The sequence below is a fragment of the Nicotiana tabacum genome, chromosome 3, assembly GCF_000715075.1.
Source record: "Nicotiana tabacum cultivar K326 chromosome 3, ASM71507v2, whole genome shotgun sequence".
Taxonomy (NCBI): Eukaryota; Viridiplantae; Streptophyta; class Magnoliopsida; order Solanales; family Solanaceae; genus Nicotiana; species Nicotiana tabacum.
Genome location: NC_134082.1, coordinates 151,138,892 through 151,162,873, shown reverse-complemented (window position 1 = coordinate 151,162,873; position 23,982 = coordinate 151,138,892). Strand labels below are relative to the sequence as shown.

The window sequence follows — 23,982 nt, the reverse complement described above, 5'->3', positions numbered from 1 at the left end:
ATGACTAAAGTTTCATGCTTGTGGCTTACAAGGGGAAGGCACAAGGGTAATATCACGGGACAACCTCGTTGTGTCCTTGTTGTCCTCCTACGTTCTATCCCAGTCTACCATTTTAGAGTCCGTTTGGACATAAGAATTTTTCTACTTTTTTTCTAAAATAATTTACTTTTTTTTCGAAATCATAAAATTTTCAATTTTAACTTGAAAATTTTGGAATTTTTCGAAAATTTAAAAACTCCAAAAGACTATTTTTCAAAATTCACTCCCAGTACTCACAAAAATTTAAAAACAACACAAAATTATATTCATGTCCAAACAGAACTCTAATTTTCAAATATCATTTTCACTTTTACAATTCTTATGTCCAAACGCCCACTTAATTTGCTTGAGATCAACTGAAATGACTAATGTTTAAGTAGATGTAACGCATAAAATTAAAGTGAGTTAACTTCTTAAAAAAGCAAAGCAATAAACCTTTTTTAATGAATAAGTAAATCCAGTGAAGGAAGACTATGACGTAGTGAAGTAAAAAAGTTCTTTAGGCAAATGATAGATTTGGAAGAATAGTGTCACGATGTTATCTAGAAGAATAGTTAATTATTTAATCCGATGTTTGTTCATAGCCAAATGAACAGTTTTGAAGAAACATTTTATGTGGCTATCACGTCTCATTTGCTTGGTGGTACAACCTTACTTTTGGATAAACATAGAAGGCAGAAGAGATCGGAACCTCCCTAAACTTATTTTTTATCAAGTACACAACTGAAAGTTAAGTTGGCCTAATTACCCCTGAACTCTAATATTCTCACTGTGTTTTTATATAAAAATATATAACACTATAAAAATAAATTTACAAAATACATTAAAATCTTAATTCATCAAAGTAATAATGTTAGAAATCTTATAGAATAAATTAATTTTGATGTAAATTTGGGAGATATAAACTTTAGCAAGAAAAGAATAATTTTATCTATACAATACTTGGAGGAGGGGTGTAACGAATTGCTGTGAAAAAGAGATGCCATTTTGCCTTGTGAACAACAAGCTTTCGGGGGAAACCAAAATATAACAATCAGCACCAGATAACATTACATTTGAGCATACTTAAATTTTAGGAATGATTACTGAAACTATAAAAGTTCAAAACGCCAGAGTTACTGTTTGTAGAACCAGACCTGATATCAGCTTCAACACAGACATGAATTGTTTCAAGGTAAAAATCATTTGTAGAGCTCTTCCATGGTATCTTTCAAGCGTTGAACGTCAGCACCAATAACTTCAGATGTTTTCTTCCCATTTTGAAAGAAGTGTAATGTAGGCTGCATATGATGAATAGTTTCAGTTTATATAGAGAGAGAAATTGACTACCGATGAACCATGTATAACTCAAACCAGATTTTGACGTTTCTGTTTAACCATCTGACCATGAACTTAATTAATGTACATCACCAGAATCATCAATGTAGGGGTAAGATCTGCGTACACATTACCCTCTCCAGACCCCACTTTGTGGGATTTTACTGGGTAGCAGTAGTAGTAGTTGTTATTGTTGTTAAACCATCTGATTATGAACTTAATATACATCACCAGAATCATCAATTTTTATTTCGAAAACCTCATAGCACCAGAGTAAGCTCTCAGTCTCTTGTGATATCTTTATCTTCTTTGATTCAAAGTATTCCCCTTTGATGAAACATCACATGATCTGGAATTTCCGCATACATTGAATACATTCTAGAGGAGAATACTCATGAAAACCCTAATCTTCTCTAATAGTGTACATGCATCTCCACTAAGACACAAATCTCCGCTCTCTCAAACATTAGATCTTTTTCATGTATTTCCAGCACTCTCTATGACACAAAATCCTCTTTTCATGGTTCTCCTTTCTAACATTTTCTGTTCTTGACAATAATTTAACCACCACATTCTAGTCAATATGTCCATTTCCCACAAAAACAATCTAAAACCTTACCTCGAATTTTGAGAAATGGATAAATCATCCTTGGCCCTGAGCTAATTAACTAGTGGAACTCTGGACAACACCTGTTTCCAACCATTACCTGCTCTCCCTAACAGTTTATGAACCTGCATAACCAAGACATGACAAGGGGTTGACAGCGTCTAGAGCATCATGCTCTCTAAGATGCCCTTTGTTCATAAACAAGAACATCTTAGTTTTTTGGAAAGACATGCCTTGGATCTCTATCCCTGATTGGCTTTGCACAACATCATATTACATTACTGGAAAGTCCATCTCTAGACATTCTTACAACTTAATCGCTAAATTTTATATAGGTTTTCTTCCGAGCTAATTTGAACTTAGCATCTTTCTTTTTTCTCCTTTATTCGAAGGTGGTGGTCGGGCCAACTTGCACACACTAATCAACCGAGCAGTCTGTTACAACCCACAAGCACAGGTGTCGGATGAACCCACTCACAAGGTTAGAGTAGATGGGTTCACACCCAGCGTTGGCTGGGATTTGAATTCGGGATCTCCAAATTGTTATTTCTACTCCATCACTCACCCATTTATTGGAAACAAACTTCATTCTGCTTTGTGTTATTTAAATGTAGAAAAGCATGCATATCTAATTCCTAGAAAGATCACAAACAGAGAGTACTATATACTTCTAGCCGAATATATCTTACCAGCACAGTAGAGTGAGAGAATAACAAGAACAAAAACTGGTCAAGTATATGTTTATGATAATGGACAAAGAAAACATATTCTTTAGAAATCTTTTGATAGATATAACAGTATCATGTATATAAGATTTGTGATCAGTTATAAAGTTTAACTGCTTGATCATAATAATCTTTAAATTGATTTAATCCTTACGCGTATTCATGTGTCTGCTTTCAGAGAAGATAAGGAGAAGAAGGGAGTTGATATTTACCACAGAGTGAATGTTCAACTTGCTCAATGCATTTCCAAGCCCCTCCTGCATGTGGAAACATGCTCAGTGTACAAGTGGATAGGATCAATTGAATGCAAGTGGATTAACCACTAAATTGGAAGGCTTGGAGAGCCAAAATGCAACAACTGAGTTCTACAGAATTACAAAAATTTAATCTAAGGAATTTTTTAAACTAATGGCTAAGAAACTAACAAATTTAAGCATCATAACATATTATCAGAAAGTATTCGAACTAGGACGCGTAGCATAGACTTCATCTTTCATCAGAAGGCAAACCCATGATCTTAACGAATTAGCCATATGATGTTCTTTTTATCAATTCTTCCTTTTTGCCAAATTATGAATTATAAATTCATCACTTGTTATCTGCAGATAAACTCAGGTCCAAATTAAACATATTAATAGTACTTCAACTGCTATCTGCACACAAATTCAACAATGTCAAAACTAAAAATACCAAACATGCCGACTTCAAAGGGATGGCAAGCGATAAGCTCCAAGATACCTCACTTTTTCAAACAGAGAATACTACCAGCTGATGTTCCTTATAATGCAAGCCTTAATGTAGAAAAATGACAAGCAGTCTTCAGCACTTCAAAGCAGTGTTATAAATAGCGCTCGCTACAGCGCTAAAAGCGTGTAGCAATGCGATGCGAGGCAGTGTCTCCATTCCTGGTCTGTTGCGTTGCGATGAAGAAAAGCGAGCGCCTCTAACTTTGTAGCGAGAGGCGCTGCGATGCGAGAAGCGATTCGAGGCATCGCTATTTGAATATAATGCAAGAAAAGGCATCTGTTTATTACTAAAAGTCTAAAACAACAAATTAGGGCTTGGGTTAAATCACTTCTCACAATACGAGCAGCGACCCTTTTCTCCAGTTCTCCTTCAACAAAATTAGGGCTTGGGTTCACATTTTCTTCTTCTTCCATCGTCAGCCATCAGCCGCCCCTTCTTCACCAGTTATGTTTCTTTCTTTTCTTTTCTTCTTCTCCTTTTTTCTTCTACTTTCTTCTTCTTCTGGTCGACCACCACTGCTGGTCTTCTTTTTTCTTTTTCTTCTTCTTTCTTCAGTGATCGCTGTTTTTCTTTCTTCCATCATCTTTCAGCTCTGTTTTCTTCTTCTTTCTTTGCTCTGTTATTCTTCTTTCTTTCTTTCTTTCTTTCTTTGCTCTGTTTTTGGGTTCTTTGCTCTGTTTCTTCCATCATCTCTTTCAGCTCTGTTGTTTCAGAGCAGAGGCTGTATTTTTTTTTTTTTATGCTCTGTTTTTCAAAATCGAGCAGAAGCAGTCAGGCAGTAGCTTTAATTTTCTTTTGATGCTCTGTTCTTCAGTGAGTCTATGACTATCTATTGAGTTTGTAGCTTTTGAATGATATATTTATTAATATATTATTGTTATTGAGTTTTTAGTTAGATGTATATAATATTTTATGTTTTCGTATAAATTGTCGCTTCACATAAAAAAGGCGAGCGCTTCGCTGCGCGCCTCTCGCCTCAGTGAAGCGGGCCCTCGTCGCTATTTGTCACCGCACGCTATCCAAAACACTGGGTTCAACGTGCCAGCATATTAAAATAAAATCAACACTCACAAGAACAGGACTTGAAGCCAACCATTTGACCACCCTAGCATTATTTTCAAGCAGCAGCAACAACTCTAGGCTGAATATATGTGCAACAGCACTAATAACAGGTTACATCTCAGGGGGGATTCTATGTTAAAAAAAGTTCAGGTAGACATGGTTGCTGGCTACGAGCTATAAAAAAAAAGTTCAGGTAAACATGACTTACAGCTGGCTACGAGCCTACGACTTTAATGACTTCGGTATGCTAGAGACCATCATCAGGGTAACTAAACAACCCTAACATTCAAAAATTATCTTGGAATTCAATGTGACGAAAGCAACAACAAAAAGAGCTGCTTTTTTCCAATCAAACCAGTAATTTAGGAATTCTGCTTCACTCATCCAAGAAAAAGGGTTTATTTCTGTTTGGTCTGGGCAGTTGTTTACCCATTGTCTGATGTCATACAATCAGGATCCAGGGGGTTCACAAATTAAACAAACATAGATGTTAAACCCAAGTAATATGCAACTTAATATCAATTTCAAAAATGTCCATTATCTATTTCACACAAATCTCCAGAAGAGTTTCTCTGTAATATTCCCCAGTAAGTTGAACAGCCACAATCAGGAATCAAGACCCATTTTTAGCTGTGATCAGACTTCAGAGCATCATACACAGACATCTAATTTAAGTATTTGCCAGAAACAAAAAGGTGGAAATAAACTAAATAGCTATGCAGCAGGTAAAAAGAACAGACAAATAAAAGATGTCTTACAAGTTACATCATAATGAATCTAACATAACTATCCAAGTCCTAGTATTAATGTTTCTTTTTTCATCCAATTCCAATGTCAATTTTCTCAATTTTTATAACGTAAAGGAAGATTCACCAAAAGACTCAAAACCTTGGAATAGCTGTAAGTGACATATGTATCAAAATAAAACAACATTAGATAAACTAGAATTCGAGACGTACCAGGTGTCAAAGTTAGATTATTGATATGAAGCAAAATATTTCAGGTTACACGGTTGTTATAGTGAGACCAAATATAACTAGTTACACTGGTGGTGTGTCAAGAAAGGAAGAATAGTACTCCTGCTGTAATCTGAAAGGAAAGAAGGAACATATTGGGATTGAGGAGATTGACATCCACAGTGAATTATGAAGGAACAGGGAGCACAAATATGAAAGGGGTAGTAGTCAAGTAATTGAAACTATTGGAGTGCCAGGCGTCTTATGAATAAGAAGATGGTGATGGTCTAGGCAGGGTTAGATAGGTGACGATTCTAAGTTTCATCTAAAAATACAAGAGGTTGGCCATGTTTACAAGGAGGGTGCAACAGAAATGAGTGAAAAAAGGACTGCATGGATATTCAGTAATCATTTGTCAATTGGGATGCGGTGACAAATGAGTATGCTTTTGGTTAGAGTTTTTGCTCTTGACAACAATTAAAACAATACTGATGATCTGGACAATCATGGTGTCAGCAATCTGAAGACTCAAATCTCTGTTTTGTGTTGTTATTTCACGATCGGAGGATTACATTACTTTATAGATGCCCTAATGTTGTACTCTAGTCTGATGTATCTTCTTTTGTATAAGAGCACCAATTTGGTGCATCATTTAAAAATAATAATTTCAACTTATCCAAAAAAAGGAAGCGAAGAAGAATTGACACCTATCAGCACCCCAAAAGAGCGATTTGCATGACGCATTAATAGGGGTTCCTGAAAGGATTCTAAGACACATTACAACAGGAAGACATTTCTTTACCTTGTCAATGTCAACTTTATATGTTGTCACATGAGGATATTTCTCACTCAATTGGCCAATTACTGGAGATAACAGCCTGCCTGAAAAAGGAAAGGAGCATTGAAGTAATCATGAATAGCACCCAGGAGATGCATCAATAGTAAAATTATTTACTTATTAAAGAAAAGCTAATTGGAAAGCAAGACATTGCCCTTTTCATTGCTTTGACATGATGTACAATGAGAGGTCTTCAAGGAAACGTAAATGAAGTGAATAGAAATCTATGCAGGACATTTCATCTTTGAAATTATGCAGTGATAAAAAGAATATTAACAAAAAGATATGCATCGATAAAAAGGATTAACAAGCTTACAGGGTCCACACCAGACAGCAGTAAAGTAGAATATTGCAGGCAAAGATTCATCTGCAACATAAGAACAGATATTGAGCAAGTGTGGGAGCCATAAGTCCTAACATACACAAATTAAACAGGTATATTGTTGAGCCTAATCACATGGAAATACCTTGTACTTTGCGAAGTGAAGTATTGAACTGTTCTTCAGACTCAATTGAGACAATATTGGATGGACCTGTAATTAACCAGCTCCAGAATGGTCAACAAGCAGCAAGGGCATCAGTGTCACATCGAAAATATTTCCATATGTAATAGAAGAAACTTTTTTTTGCAAAAAGCAAACTCCTAATAGAATTATTTCTTCCCCTTTTGAATTTTATATTATTTTGGAAGGGGGTGGGGGTTCACATAAGACCATTATCATCCGGTACCAAAAATATCAAGTTCTCCCTTGAGTATAAAATGACATTCAAGAGGCTTGAAAGACTCATAGCATCAGTAACTGAGGATCCTCACTGACTAAATGCACACATACTCCCATCTGTTACTCTACAATAAAAGGTACACCCTTACATAAAACACAAATTGTATGTATAAGTACCCAATAATCGGCTGACAACTCTAGCTCCTCCCTGTGAACCTAAACTTCAGGTGACTGTTAAATGCTTATCCTAACTGCAGACATTACATCTATATTTTCTGAATACAATCGGTCATAATCCAAGCAAAGTATACTAAAAAACTTTTACATGACCATAGTGTGAGCCATTCTAAGCTAAGCATGTAGCTCTGTATTAGTAACCGTAGATACAACCAGTATATGTTTTGTTACTCCTCAAATATCCTTCAATTCCTTAACAGGATACATACACCGTCTACAGAGTCCTTAATAATAGACAAGGTTTGTTGCTACATGACCTCCAGCATCCTTCAGGTTCTTGGTATTTACAGGGCAACATTTTCAGCACTTCCAGTAGTAGGTAATTCAGTAAAACAATCAGTCATTAATCCCATATATTTGGAGCTGTTTTCTCTTTCTGCTCTTTCTTTCTCAAAATGTAGTTACAGCAGATAGGTGGTCTTTACATCTAAACGGGACATCTTTGAGTTTTCAGACTAATTATATAATTGAAGACCAAAAATTGTTGGACCAACATTTCTTCAATTTGTCACAGTCAACTGACCAACTCTGTCCTGCAAAATCATCAACCTTTTTTCGGGATAACCAAGAAGTTAGTTGGGGGATTTAAATTTTTAAGACACTTCAAAACTTATATAAATTTTTACGACAAAAGTATTAAGAATGGGGTAGAAGGGACACTTTTGTTATTAGAGTTAATGACATAATTTTTAAAACCCCTAAAGTTTTTTTAATTTACAAAAACATCCCCTCCTACTCCACCCCGATGGATGTTTCAAACATCCCGGGGATGTTTCAAACTTCACAGGAGATGTTTCATTTATCCCGATGGATATTTCAAAAATCACGAGAGATGTTTCAAAGACACGAGGTTGTTTCAAACATCCTGATGGAAGTTTCAAACAACCCGGGAGATATTTCAAACATCCCGATGGATATTTCAAACAACCCGGGAGATATTTCAAACATCCCGATGGATGTTGGATGTTTCAAACAACCTGATGGATGTTTCAAACAACATCCCCTCCTACTCCACCCCGATGGATGTTTCAAACATCCCGGGGATGTTTCAATCTTCACGGGAGATGTTTCATTTATCCCGATGGATATTTCAAAAATCACGAGAGATGTTTCAAAAGTCACGGGGTTGTTTCAAAATCCCGATGGATGTTTCAAACAACCCGGGAGATATTTCAAACATCCCGATGGATGTTTCAAATAACCCGATGGATGTTTCAAACTTCACATGAGATGTTTCATTTATCCCGAATGGATATTTCAAAAATCACGAGAGATGTTTCAAAAGTCACGGGGTTGTTTCAAACATACTGATGGATGTTTCAAACAACCCGGGAGATATTTCAAACAACCTGAGAGATGTTTCAAACATCTTGGGATATGTTTCAAACATCACGGAGAGATGTTTCGAACATCCCGGAGATGTTTCAACAAAATACTCATTTATGGGGATGTCTCAAAATTTCTAAAGGGTATTTTTCAAAATACTCGCTTTGTAAAATTTTATATTTTTCTCTTTCTCTCGTATATTTTAAACCAAAGATAAAATAAAAAAAGAGGAAGAAGATGAAATTTTATGAGATGAAGAGGGAAAGAAAAAAAAGACCAAGAATGAAGAAGAAGAAGATGACATACCTAACTACCTGCAGTAGCAACAAAATATTAAAGAGGAAAAAGAAAGTAAGGAAAAAGAATGAAAGAATGAGAAAGAAGAGGGAAATGAAAATTTGAAATAATTTGAATGAGTATGGTTTTTGAAAATTTTAATATTACCCACAACTTTTGTTATTCTTAATTTGACCCCCGAACTCCTTTAATTACAAGTTTTTTGTTAACCAAAAAATGTATGCTATATTCTTCCACGAGACTTGAGAAATCTTTTTTACCTCTTTTTTCCAAGTTGGGGAATTTAAATTTTAAGACACTTCAAAACTTATATAAATTTTTACGACAAAAGTATTAAGAATGGGGTAGACACTTTTGTTATTAGAGTTAATGAAATAATTTTTAAAACCCCTAAAGTTTTTTTAATTTACAAAAACATCCCCTCCTACTCCACCCCGATGGATAATTCAAACATCCCGGGGATGTTTCAAACTTCACAGGAGATGTTTCATTTATCCCGATGGATATTTCAAAAATCACGAGAGATGTTTCAAAAGTCACGGGGTTGTTTCAAACATCCTGATGGATGTTTCAAACAACCCGGGAGATATTTCAAACATCCCGATGGATGTTTCAAACAACAACAACAACAACAACAACAACGACCCAGTATAATCCCACAAGTGGGGTCTGGGGAGGGTTGTATGTACGCAGACCTTACCCCTACTCCGAAAGGTAGAGAGGCTGTTTCCAGGAGACCCTCGGCTCAAAAGAAGCAATAGGAGATGATACATTAGTTATGTAAAAATGCGTAATAAAACAGCAACAATATATAAGAGATATGAAATATGAAATACAGGATACGACAACGAAAATACGAAATAGATGGCTGGTATAGTACAACTAGAAGGTAAAGTCCTGCATCAATAGACGCCTAATGACATTCCTAGTCTAACTCCTAAATGGATAGTCTCCCTCTATTGTGCTGTAGAACTATTCACACTCCCCCTAACCTACAACCCTAATGCTCGACCTCCATAAATCCCTATCAAGGGCCATGTCCTCAGTAATCCTAAGTCGTGCCATGTCATGTCTGATCACCTCTCCCCAATACTTCTTAGGTCTCCCTCTACCTCTCCGCGTGCCCACTACAGCCAGTCGCTCACACCTCCTCACCGGTGCATCAGTGCTCCTCCTCTGTATGTGCCCGAACCATCTGAGTCTCACTTCCCGCATCTTGTCCTCCATGGGGGCCACACCCACCTTCTCTCGAATATCTTCATTCCTAATCTTATCCATCCTTGTATGCCCGCACATCCACCTCAACATCCTCATCTCTGCTACTTTCATCTTCTGGGTGTGTGAGTTCTTTACCGGCCAACATTCAGTTCCATACAACATGGCAGGCCTAACCACTGCTCTATAAAACTTTCCTTTTAGTAACGGTGGCACTTTCTTGTCACACAAGACTCCCGACGCTAACCTCCACTTCATCCACCCCACCCCTATACGGTATGTGACATCCTCGTCAATCTCCCCAATCCCCTGAATAACCGATCCAAGGTACTTGAAACTACCTTTCTTGGGAATGACTTGAGAGTCAAGCCTCACTTCAACTCCCGCTTCCGTCGGCTCAACTCCAAATTTGCACTCGAGGTATTCCGTCTTCGTCCTACTCAACTTGAAACCTTTAGACTCAAGAGCATGTCTCCAAATCTCTAGCCTCTCGTTGATGCCGCCTCTTGTCTCGTCAATTAGAATAATGTCATCAGCAAATAGCATGCACCATGGAACCTCCCCTTGAATATGATGAGTCAGTGCATCCATCACCAGGGCAAATAGGAATGGGCTGAGCGCAGACCCTTGGTGCAACCCCGTACTAACTGGAAATTGTTCAGAGTCGCCTCCTACTGTCCTAACCCGAGTCTTAGCTCCATCATACATGTCTTTAATCACCCTAATATAGTTACTCGGTACCCCTTTATCCTCTAAGCATCTCCATAAGACCTTCCTAGGAACCTTATCGTACGCTTTCTCCAGATCAATAAACACCATGTGGATGTTTCAAACAACCCGGGAGATATTTCAAACATCCTGATGGATGTTTCAAACAACCTGAGAGATGTTTCAAACATCCCGGGATATGTTTCAAACATCACGGAGAGATGTTTCGAACATCCCGGAGATGTTTCAAACATCACGGAGAGATGTTTCGAACATCCCGGAGATGTTTCAACAAAATACTCATTTATGGGGATGTCTCAAAATTTCTAGAGGGTATTTTTCAAAATACTCGCTTTGTAAAATTTTATATTTTTCTCTTTCTCTTGTATATTTTAAACCAAAGATAAAATAAAAAAAGAAGAAGAAGATGAAATTTTATGAGATGAAGAGGGAAAGAAGAAAAAGACCAAGAATGAAGAAGAAGAAGACGACATACCTAACGACCTGCAGTAGCAACAAAATATTAAAGAGAAAAAAGAAAGTAAGGAAGAAGAATGAAAGAATGAGAAAGAAGAAAAAAGAGGGAAATGAAAATTTGAAATAATTTGAATGAGTATGGTTTTTGAAAATTTTAATATTACCCACAACTTTTGTTATTCTTAATTTGACCCCCGAACTCCTTTAATTACAAGTTTTTTGTTAACCAAAAAATGTATGCTACATTCTTCCACGAGACTTGAGAAGTTTTTTTTACCACTTTTTTCCAAGTTGGGAGATTTAAATTTTAAGACACTTCAAAACTTATATAAATTTTTACGACAAAAGTATTAAGAATGGGGTAGAAGGGACACTTTTGTTATTAGAGTTAATGACATAATTTTTAAAACCCCTAAAGTTTTTTTAATTTACAAAAACATCCCCTCCTACTCCACCCCGATGAATGTTTCAAACATCCCGGGGATGTTTCGAACTTCACAGGAGATGTTTCATTTATCCCGATGGATATTTCAAAAATCACGAGAGATGTTTTAAAAGTCACAAGGTTGTTTCAAACAACCCGGGAGATATTTCAAACATCCCGATGAATGTTTCAAACAACCCGGGAGATATTTCAAACATCCCGATGGATGTTTCAAACAACATCCCCTCCTACTCCACCCCGATGGATGTTTCAAACTTCACGGGAGAAGTTTCATTATTCCCGATAGATATTTCAAAAATCACGAGAGATGTTTCAAAAGTCACGGGGTTGTTTCAAACATCCTGATGAATGTTGCAAGCAACCCGGGAGATATTTCAAACATCCCGATGAATGTTTCAAACAACCTGAGAGATGTTTCAAACATCACGGAGAGATGTTTCGAACATCCCGGAGATGTTTCAACAAAATACTCATTTATGGGGATGTCTCAAAATTTCTAGAGGGTATTTTTCAAAATACTCGCTTTGTAAAATTTTATATTTTTCTCTTTCTCTTGTATATTGTAAACCAAAGATAAAATAAAAAAAGAAGAAGAAGATGAAATTTTATGAGATGAAGAGGGAAAGAAGAAAAAGACCAAGAATGAAGAAGAAGAAGACATACCTAACTACCTGCAGTAGCAATAAAATATTAAAGAGAAAAAAGAAAGTAAGGAAGAAGAATGAAAGAATGAGAAAGAAGAGGGGAATGAAAATTTGAAATAATTTGAATGAGTATGGTTTTTGAAAATTTTAATATTACCCACAACTTTTGTTATTCTTAATTTGACCCCCGAACTCCTTTAATTACAAGTTTTTTGTTAACCAAAAAATGTATGCTATATTCTTCCACGAGACTTGAGAAGTTTTTTTTACCACTTTTTTCCAAGTTGGGGGATTTAAATTTTAAGACACTTCAAAACTTATATAAATTTTTACGACAAAAGTATTAAGAATGGTGTAGAAGGGACACTTTTGTTATTAGAGTTAATGACATAATTTTTAAAACCCCTAAAGTTTTTTTAATTTACAAAAACATCCCCTCCTACTCCACCCCGATGAATGTTTCAAACATCCCAGGGATGTTTCAAACTTCACAGGAGATGTTTCATTTATCCCTATGGATATTTCAAAAATCACGAGAGATGTTTTAAAAGTCACAAGGTTGTTTCAAACAACCCGGAAGATATTTCAAACATCCCGATGAATGTTTCAAACAACCCGGGAGATACTTCAAACATCCCGATGGATGTTTCAAACAACATCCCCTCCTACTCCACCCCGATGGATGTTTCAAACTTCACGGGAGATGTTTCATTTATCCCGATAGATATTTCAAAAATCACGAGAGATGTTTCAAAAGTCACGGGGTTGTTTCAAACATCCTGATGGATGTTTCAAACAACCCGGGAGATATTACAAACTTCCCGATGGATGTTTCAAACAACCTGAGAGATGTTTCAACATCCCGGGATATGTTTCAAACATCACAGAGAGATGTTTCGAACATCACGGAGAGATGTTTCGAACATCCCGGAGATGTTTCAACAAAATACTCATTTATGGGGATGTCTCAAAATTTCTAAAGGGTATTTTTCAAAATACTCGCTTTGTAAAATTTTATATTTTTCTCTTTTTCTCATATATTTTAAACCAAAGATAAAATAAAAAAAGAAGAAGAAGATGAAATTTTATGAGATGAAGAGGGAAAGAAAAAAAAAGACCAAGAATGAAGAAGAAGAAGATGACATACCTAACTACCTGCAGTAGCAACAAAATATTAAAGAGAAAAAAGAAAGTAAGGAAGAAGAATGAAAGAATGAGAAAGAAGAGGGAAACGAAAATTTGAAATAATTTGAATGAGTATGGTTTTTGAAAATTTTAATATTACCCACAACTTTTGTTATTCTTAATTTGACACTCGAACTCCTTTAATTACAAGTATTTTGTTAACCAAAAAATGTATGCTATATTCTTCCACGAGACTTGAGAAGTCTTTTTTACCTCTTTTTTCCAAGTTGGGGTATTTAAATTTTTAAGACACTTCAAAACTTATATAAATTTTTACGACAAAAGTATTAAGAATGGGGTAGAAGAGACACTTTTGTTATTAGAGTTAATGACATAATTTTTAAAACCCCTAAAGTTTTTTTAATTTACAAAAACATCCCCTCCTACTCCACCCCGATGGATGTTTCAAACTTCACAGGATATGTTTCATTTATCCCAATGGATATTTCAAAAATCACGAGAGATGTTTCAAAAGTCACGAGGTTGTTTCAAACATCCTGATGGAAGTTTCAAACATCCCGATGGATGTTTCAAACAACCCGATGGATGTTTCAAGCAACATCCCCTCCTACTCCACCCCGATGGATGTTTCAAACTTCACGGGAGATGTTTCATTTATCCCAATGGATATTTCAAAAATCACGAAAGATGTTTCAAAAGTCACGGGGTTGTTTCAAACATCTTGATGGATGTTTCAAACAACTCGTGAGATATTTCAAACATCCCGATGAATGTTTCAAACAACCTGAGAGATGTTTCAAACATCTCGGGATATGTTTCAAACATCACGGAGAGATGTTTCGAACATCCCGGAGATGTTTCAACAAAATACTCATTTATGGGGATGTCTCAAAATTTCTAGAGGGTATTTTTCAAAATACTCGCTTTGTAATATTTTATATTTTTCTCTTTTTCTCGTATATTTTAAACCAAAGATAAAATAAAAAAAGAAGAAGAAGATGAAATTTTATGAGATGAAGAGGGAAAGAAGAAAAAGACCAAGAATGAAGAAGAAGAAGAAGACATACCTAACTACCTGCAGTAGCAACAAAATATTAAAGAGAAAAAAGAAAGTAAGGAAGAAGAATGAAAGAATGAGAAAGAAGAAAGAAGAAAGAAGAAAGAAGAAAGAAGAGGGAAATGAAAATTTGAAATAATTTGAACGAGTATGGTTTTTGAAAATTTTAATATTACCCACAACTTTTGTTATTCTTAATTTGACCCCCGAACTCCTTTAATTACAAGTTTTTTGTTAACCAAAAAATGTATGCTATATTCTTCCACGAGACTTGAGAAATCTTTTTTACAACTTTTTTCCAAGTTGGGGGATTTAAATTTTAAAACACTTCAAAACTTATATAAATTTTTACGACAAAAGTATTAAGAATGGGGTAGAAGGGACACTTTTGTTATTAGAGTTAATGACATAATTTTTGAAAACCCTAAAGTTTTTTTAATTTACAAAAACATCCCCTCCTACTCCACCCCGATGGATGTGTCAAACATCCCGGGGATGTTTCAAACTTCACAGGAGATGTTTCATTTATCACGATGGATATTTCAAAAGTCACGGGAGATGTTTTAAAAGTCACGAGGTTGTTTCAAACATCCTGATGGAAGTTTCAAACAACCCGGGAGATATTTCAAACATCCCGATGGATGTTTCAAACAACCCGTGAGATATTTCAAACATCCCGATGGATGTTTCAAACAACCCGATGGATGTTTCAAACAACATCCCCTCCTACTCCACCCCGATGGATGTTTCAAACTTCACGGGAGATGTTTCATTTATCCCGATAGATATTTCAAAAATCACGAGAGATGTTTCAAAAGTAACGGGGTTGTTACAAACATCCTGATGGATGTTTCATACAACCCGGGAGATATTTCAAACTTCCCGATGGATGTTTCAAACAACCTGAGAGATGTTTCGAACATCCCAGAGATGTTTCAACAAAATAATTATTTATGGGGATGTCTCAAAATTTCTAAAGGGTATTTTTCAAAATACTCGCTTTGTAAAATTTTATATTTTTCTCTTTCTCTCGTATATTTTAAACCAAAGATAAAATAAAAAAAGAAGAAGAAGATGAAATTTTATGAGATGAAGAGGGAAAGAAAAAAAAGACCAAGAATAAAGAAGAAGATGACATACCTAACTACCTGCAGTAGCAACAAAATATTAAAGAGAAAAAAGAAAGTAAGGAAGAAGAATGAAAGAATGAGAAAGAAGAAAGAAGAAAGAAGAGGGGAATGAAAATTTGAAATAATTTGAATGAGTATGGTTTTTGAAAATTTTAATATTACCCACAACTTTTGTTATTCTTAATTTGACCCCCGAACTTTTTTAATTAAATGTTTTTTGTTAACCAAAAAATGTATGCTATATTCTTCCACGAGACTTGAGAAGTCTTTTTTACCACTTTTTTCCAAGTTGGGGGATTTAAATTTTAAAACACTTCAAAACTTATATAAATTTTTACGACAAAAGTATTAAGAATGGGGTAGAAGGGACAATTTTGTTATTATAGTTAATGAGATAATTTTTAAAACCCCTAAAGTTTTTTTAATTTAAAAAAACATCCCTTCCAACTCCACCCCGATGGATGTTTCAAACATCCCGGGATGATTCAAACTTCACAGGAGATGTTTCATTTATCCCGATGGATATTTCAAAAATCACGAGAGATGTTTCAAAAGTCACGAGGTTGTTTCAAACATCCTGATGGAAGTTTCAAACAACCCGGGAGATATTTCAAACATCCTGATGGATGCTTCAAACAACCAGGGAGATATTTCAAACATCCCGATGGATGTTTCGAACAACATCCTGATGGATATTTCAAACAACATCCCCTCCTACTCCACCCCGATGGATGTTTCAAACATCCCGAGGATGTTTCAAACTTCACGGGAGATGTTTCATTTATCCCGATGGATATTTCAAAAATTACGAGAGATGTTTCAAAAGTCACGGGGTTGTTTCAAACATCCTGATGGATGTTTCAAACAACCCGAGAGATATTTCAAACATCCTGATGGATGTTTCAAACAACCCGAGAGATATTTCAAACATCCCGATGGATGTTTCAAACAACCTGAGAGATGTTTCAAACATCCCGAGATATGTTTCAAACATCACGGAGAGATGTTTCGAACATCCCAGAGATGTTTCAACAAAATACTCATTTATGGGGATGTCTCAAAATTTCTAAAGGGTATTTTTCAAAATACTCGCTATGTAAAATTTTATATTTTTCTCTTTCTCTCGTATATTTTAAACCAAAGATAAAATAAAAAAAGAAGAAGATGAAATTTTATGAGATGAAGAGGGAAAGAAGAAAAAGACCAAGAATGAAGAAGAAGAAGATGACATACCTAACTACGTGTAGTAGCAACAAAATATTAAAGAGAAAAAAGAAAGTAAGGAAGAAGAATGAAAGAATGAGAAAGAAGAAAGAAGAGGAAAATGAAAATTTGAAATAATTTGAATGAGTATGGTTTTTGAAAATTTTAATATTAACCACAACTTTTGTTATTCTTAATTTGACCCCCGAACTCTTTTAATTACAAGTATTTTGTTAACCAAAAAATGTATGCTATATTCTTCCACGAGACTTGAGAAGTCTTTTTTACCTCTTTTTTCCAAGTTGGGGGATTTAAATTTTTAAGACACTTCAAAACTTATATAAATTTTTACGACAAAAGTATTAAGAATGGGGTAGAAGGGACACTTTTGTTATTAGAGTTAATGACATAATTTTTAAAACCCCTAAAGTTTTTTTAATTTACAAAAACATCCCCTCCTACTCCACCCCGATGGATGTTTCAAACATCCCGGGGATGTTTCAAACTTCACAGGAGATGTTTCATTTATCCCGATGGATATTTCAAAAATCACAAGAGATGATTCAAAAGTCACGAGGTTGTTTCAAACAACCCGGGAGATATTTCAAAAATCCCGATGGATGTTTCAAACAACCCGGGAGATATTTCAATCATCCCGATGGATGTTTCAAACAACCCGATGGATGTTTCAAACAACATCCCCTCCTACTCCACCCCGATGGATGTTTCAAACTTCACGGGAGATGTTTCATTTATCCCGATGGATATTTCAAAAATCACGAGAGATGTTTCAAAAGTCACGGGGTTGTTTCAAACATCCTGATGAATGTTTCAAGCAACCCGGGAGATATTTCAAACATCCCGATGAATGTTTCAAACAACTTGAGAGATGTTTCGAACATCACGGAGAGATGTTTCGAACATCCCGGAGATGTTTCAACAAAATACTCATTTATGGGGATGTCTCAAAATTTCTAGAGGGTATTTTTCAAAATACTCGCTTTGTAAAATTTTATATTTTTCTCTTTCTCTCGTATATTTTAAACCAAAGATAAAATAAAAAAAAAAAAAGAAGATGAAATTTTATGAGATGAAGAGGGAAAGAAGAAAAAGACCAAGAATGAAGAAGAAGAAGATGACATACCTAACTACCTGTAGTAGCAACAAAATATTAAAGAGAAAAAAGAAAGTAAGGAAGAAGAATGAAAGAATGAGAAAGAAGAAAGAAAAGGAAAATGAAAATTTGAAATAATTTGAATGAGTATGGTTTTTGAAAATTTTAATATTACCCACAACTTTTGTTATTCTTAATTTGACCCCCGAACTCTTTTAATTACAAGTATTTTGTTAACCAAAAAATGTATGTTATATTCTTCCACGAGACTTGGGAAGACTTTTTTACCTCTTTTTTCCAAGTTGGGGGATTTAAATTATTAAGACACTTCAAAACTTATATAAATTTTTACGGCAAAAGTATTAAGAATGGGGTAGAAGGGACACTTTTGTTATTAGAGTTAATGACATAATTTTTAAAACCCCTAAAGTTTTTTTAATGTACAAAAACATCCCCTCCTACTCCACCCCGATGGATGTTTCAAACATCCCGGGATGTTTCAAACTTCACAAGAGATGTTTCATTTATCCCGATGGATATTTCAAAAATCACGAGAGATGTTTCAAAAGTCACGAGGTTGTTTCAAACATTCTGATGGAAGTTTCAAACAACCCGGGAGATATTTTAAACATCCCGATGGATGTTTCAAACAACATCCCGATGGATGTTTCAAACAACATCCCGATGGATGTTTCAAACAACATCCCGATGGATGTTTCAAACAACATCCCGATAGATGTTTCAAACAACATCGCCTCCTACTCCACTCCGATGGATGTTTCAAACATCCCGGGGGATGTTTCAAACTTCATGGGAGATGTTTCATTTATCCCAATGGATATTTCAAAAATCACGAAAGATGTTTCAAAAGTCACGGGATTGTTTCAAACATCTTGATGGATGTTTCAAACAACCCGTGAGATATTTCAAACATCCCGATGAATGTTTCAAACAACCTGAGAGATGTTTCAAACATCCCGGGATATGTTTCAATCATCACGGAGAGATGTTTCGAACATCCCGGAGATGTTTCAACAAAATACTCATTTATGGGGATGTCTCAAAATTTCTAGAGGGTATTTTTCAAAATACTCGCTTTGTAATATTTTATATTTTTCTCTTTTTCTCGTATATTTTAAACCAAAGATAAAATAAGAAAAGAAGAAGAAGATGAAATTTTATGAAATGAAGAGGGAAAGAAGAAAAAGACCAAGAATGAAGAAGAAGAAGACATACCTAACTACCTGCAGTAGCAACAAAATATTAAAGAGAAAAAAGAAAGTAAGGAAGAAGAATGAAAGAATGAGAAAGAAGAGGGAAATGAAAATTTGAAATAATTTGAATGAGTATGGTTTTTGAAAATTTTAATATTACCCACAACTTTTGTTATTCTTAATTTGACCCTCGAACTCCTTTAATTACAAGTTTTTTGTTAACCAAAAAATGTATGCTATATTCTTCCACGAGACTTGGAAGTCTTTTTTCCTCCTTTTTCCAAGTTAGTCGTTTACGGCTTTGAAACTCAGTGGATAATGAGCATATCCCTCTACCCTTCTCCCCTTAAATACAAAACTTGTTTCACAGCAAGATTCAAACTTCTGACGTACCTATACCACAAATCCCTACTAACACTAACTAGATTTTGCATATTTCGCGCTAACCACAGGATGACCTAAAACCCACTGGATTTGTCAAACTAAATGCACTTGGACTAGTTTTCTGATTTAGCATACAAATATAGACTTTTCAGTATTCAAAAATAAAATGACATGAGGCTTATCATATGTAACTAACAAACCTGAGGAAGCTGGACTGGAGAAGTTTCTAGAATGATTGAGAACGTTATGAGACTGCAAATCAGGGATGAGGTTTGCCGTAATTTGGAATCCAGGAAGTAGATTGGGCTTCTCCAATAGAGTTAGGGTGGAGTAGGAGACGGTGGCGGCGGATGACACCATTAATGTTTGGCCCAATTCAGAAGAGCGTCCTCCCGGTGCTATGAAGGATGATCTGCAACCAATTAAACGCCGTAGTATCACCGATATTCCTCTCATCTTTTCTCTCTTTCGCTCTGTGTCTGATTGTGGTGCTCGCTCGTTCAAATCTTGAGAAAGGGTTTTAGTTTTTGGTTTCTTTACTCAGGGTTTTCGAACCTTTTTTAGGACGAGTCCGGCAGAAGTGACAAGATGGGGAATGAAATGGTGAGCAATAGAAAAACATGGGGTCAATTGCGAAAACGATTTTCTTCTTTGGGCTTCTTGACTATATGGACTTCTTTGTCAATAGGGCCCGTTTTATCCGATTTTGTACAGCGTTATTGGGCTTGGAACAAATACTGGAGCTGATCCAGCGGCCTAAACTCATTTTGTAAAGAGGAATTTTCATAGTAAAAGTTGCACGGGGCACCCTATTTGGTCGCTCCCATTTAACCTATACATATTTTTTTTTAAAGTTTTAACTTGTACCGACCTTTTAAACAACTCCAGCCCCCTTTCTCCACCTCTTTCTTCTCCTTCGTTTCTTCTTCTTCTTCTTCTTCTTCTTCTGTTGCTGCTGCTGCTGCTGTTGTTGGTGCTGCTATAAAACTTCAGTTCATGGGGATGATTTTCATAAGTATATTTATCAGATTATTTAAAAATAAATTACAAATAAAACTATTAAACGAAGGAAAAATAAATAGAAATTATATATATGAAGAGGAAGTTTAGCGAAGAACAAGTTAATCTTCTTGAACAGAGCTTCGAGGACGAATACAAATCGGAGACAAAGAGGAAGGACAAGCTTGCTTCTGAGCTTGGCCTTGATCCTCACCAAGTTGTTGTTTGGTTTTAGAATAGGAGGGTACATTATAAAAATAAGAAACTGGACCAGGAATATTTTAAGTTAAAGACTGAGTATGACACTGCCATCGTTGAGAAATGTCGTCTTGAATATATAATTTGAACTTTCTCCATTAATAATATAAAACTTCAGCTAAAACATACTGAAGTTAAGCAAATAAAGAACAAAACTTCAGCTACTAGAATGCTTAAGTTCATCAATTACAAATAAAAACTCCAGCCAACACTAAGTTTATGTGAAAAACTTCAGCTAAAACATGCTGAAATTCAGCAATTACAAACAAAAACTTCAGTAAATAGAGAACAAAACTTCAGCTACTAGAATGCTTACGTTCAACAATTACAAACAAAAACTTCAGCAAATAGAGAACAAAACTTCAGATACTAGAATGCTTAAGTTCAGCAATTACAAACAAAAACTTCAGCTAACAAACAAAAACTTCAGCACACTTGGTTCAGCAATCTTTGCTACTTCAGGCCCGTCTACTAGAATGCTGAAGTTTGCGTGATTGCCTTTGCTACTTCAGCCCGTATGCTGAAGTTACGCGAAAAAGTGGGTACGGTTGTAAAAAATTTTTGCAAAGCGAGTACAAGTTAAAACATGATCCAAAAAATGGGTATAGATACAAATCCCCCATTTTCATTAGGGAAATTACTCAAACTATCACTCCACAAATATTTCAACAAAACTAGCCCAAAAATAAAATATTTACCAAAAAGGCCCAAATGCCATTTTAGTGCAAATAATTTTCATTTAATATTAGTTTTTAAAGCATACAGTGAGCTAAAGATAGTTTGAGAGAATCAAGCATCTTAATTTGATTCAGAAATCACTATTAACTTTAGTTTGTTGAATTGGATCAAAAAATTAAAATGAAAATACCACGGACAACCATTGAAGCTTGTTTAAACTTAAATTCAAAATTTTGGATTTTCGAAATTGGAATTTATCTTGAGTGGGTATTGTTGAAATAGATTTGGGTACATCTTAAAGAGTGTGAATCTCAAATTTTTTATGATTTGGTGGAGATTTTAGGTGGTTTAAATTGAAAATTGAGCAAAATTCAAAGTACACAAATGAAGATGAACGAAGATGATATGTGTATCTCCGTGTATCCTTTGTATATCAAATATGTATCTCTTGTATATCCATGTATACTTATATGTGAAATACATGTTTGATTCATATGTCGTGGAGAAACTTTTAAACCTCGATTTCAACTACAAATTTTGACTCAAAATTAGTCCAAGTCCCCTCCAATCTTTGTCAAATTTTATATATTGACTCATCTATATGTTTTCAATGAATTCCAACCATACCCATTGAAAAGGATCCCTTGTTGCTTAGGCTTTTAGAATCTTGTATATTTTTTTCCTTTTTGTTTCATCTTTGATACCTTATCCATGAAATTTCTTTTCCTTCTTTGATCTAATGTTGCTGATCATGCGTGTATCTTTAAGTTTTTTCAATCAAAACTTTGAATAGTGGTCATGTTGTGTAAACATTGATGCTATTATTTGTATGCACCATCTCCGATCCACACCTTACCGAGGCTAATCTCAGTAGTTGGAAATCTCATTTAAACTTTTGAACAAAATCATTGTTGATTATAACTCAATTAGGAAAGCACTAACTTTTACTTCCGATTGTTTTTCCCCCCAATAACTGTACGAAACAAAATAAAAAAGTTCAGAATTCGAGTGACAGCATTATAGGATAACTTTAGAAAAGTTGCACTATTTTCCCTTTCAAATGATACCAACAGAAAAGCAAACTCATGACCTCTAAAGCACTCTCTCGTTTGGAAAGAACTACACTACACTCCCTCCCTATGTTGCTAGTCATTAAAAGGATATTGAAGAAAAAACAGATTAAAGTTACGTTTTTGAAAGTACATGAAAGGGAAATGGGGAAGAAACGTTAAAAGATTTCGTAGAGCAATGAAAAACTTTAATTAATGGGGAATGAGGATGAAATACACTATAAGAAATGATGATTTGGAAGTAACTTTTGACAAATGAATTAATGTAATCAGTAAATTTGTTTCAGTGACTCTAAGTTTTCTTTTTTCACCTTCAGTGACAATACTAAACGTATTATCTATTTACCCGATTCACTTATACGAATTTCAAATTTTTAATCTTAAAATTTTTCATCGCGGATATCTTAATTTACTATCAAGATTTAGTGCCAAATATTTTTAGAAGTCTAAGACTTCAACTTCGGAGACACCATTATGACATTCACAATTAATTTGACCTCAGTGCTTTGACAATTGTTCCAGTGTATATTAGTTCGACTCAGACGAAAGATAAAGAATAATTACATGATATGATGAATTTTATAGGCTAATTTAGTTATATGTTTACATAAACTGAATATATTGTCGGTTTTTTTTCTTATTTGGGGGTGGGAGGGTGGGGGTGGGGGCACTAAATCTTTTATTTTATTTTTCCTTTCAGACTCATCAAACCATATACTCCCTCCATTTAAATTTATGTGAACTTATTTTCTATTTAGTTCGTGCCAAAAAGAATAACCTATTTTCCTATATGGAAATAATTTACTTTTATAGCCAAACAAAATATATGTGCCTCATTTTACATCACAAGTACAAAAGTCTTCATTCTTTTTTCTTAAACTTCGTATCCAGTCAAATGGGTTCACATTAATTAAAACTGAGAGAGTATATATTAACATACTTCCGTTCACAAACAATAAAGTAAAATTAGCTAGCAACCAACGTTACCTCTCCAACCTTAACAAAAGCTTCCACGATATATATAGACAATAAAGTTTTACCAATTATTGAGTGTGACTTATCACTATATACAGTGTGGCTTTGGTTTAATTCTAAACAATTCCAATGATACTATAAAGAAAACTGGTCAGCAACCCCCTTGGCCTAATTGTCTAATGGGTGAGAATGAAGTCTTTTGTTACACACATAACTAAATTAGGTTTCTGACGTTGCACCAACTATCTAAATGGTGTCTTAGGTCACCTGTGCCCATCTTTCCAACAATACTAAAGGTTGTTGATTTTGATATTTCCATATTATAATTTTCTAAATTGTAATATTGGAAAAATTGGCTTATTTCTATAACCAAAGCAATGACTAAACTAGTT

At 35.0% G+C, this 23,982-nt stretch overlaps 1 protein-coding gene across 1 annotated transcript; it reads right to left on the bottom strand.

Annotated features, from left to right (window-relative positions):
* Positions 1-870: 870 nt before the first annotated feature.
* Positions 871-20,215, bottom strand: LOC107815709 (thioredoxin O2, mitochondrial). The gene is made up of 6 exons (XM_075250056.1): positions 19,811-20,215; positions 6,759-6,824; positions 6,608-6,658; positions 6,256-6,335; positions 2,901-2,945; positions 871-1,319 (listed from the first exon to the last, which is right to left on the bottom strand). Exons 1-6 carry the CDS (start codon positions 20,064-20,066, stop codon positions 1,221-1,223), a joined length of 597 nt encoding a protein of 198 aa, XP_075106157.1. The 5' UTR covers positions 20,067-20,215; the 3' UTR covers positions 871-1,220.
* Between the last annotated feature and the right edge of the window lie 3,767 nt (positions 20,216-23,982).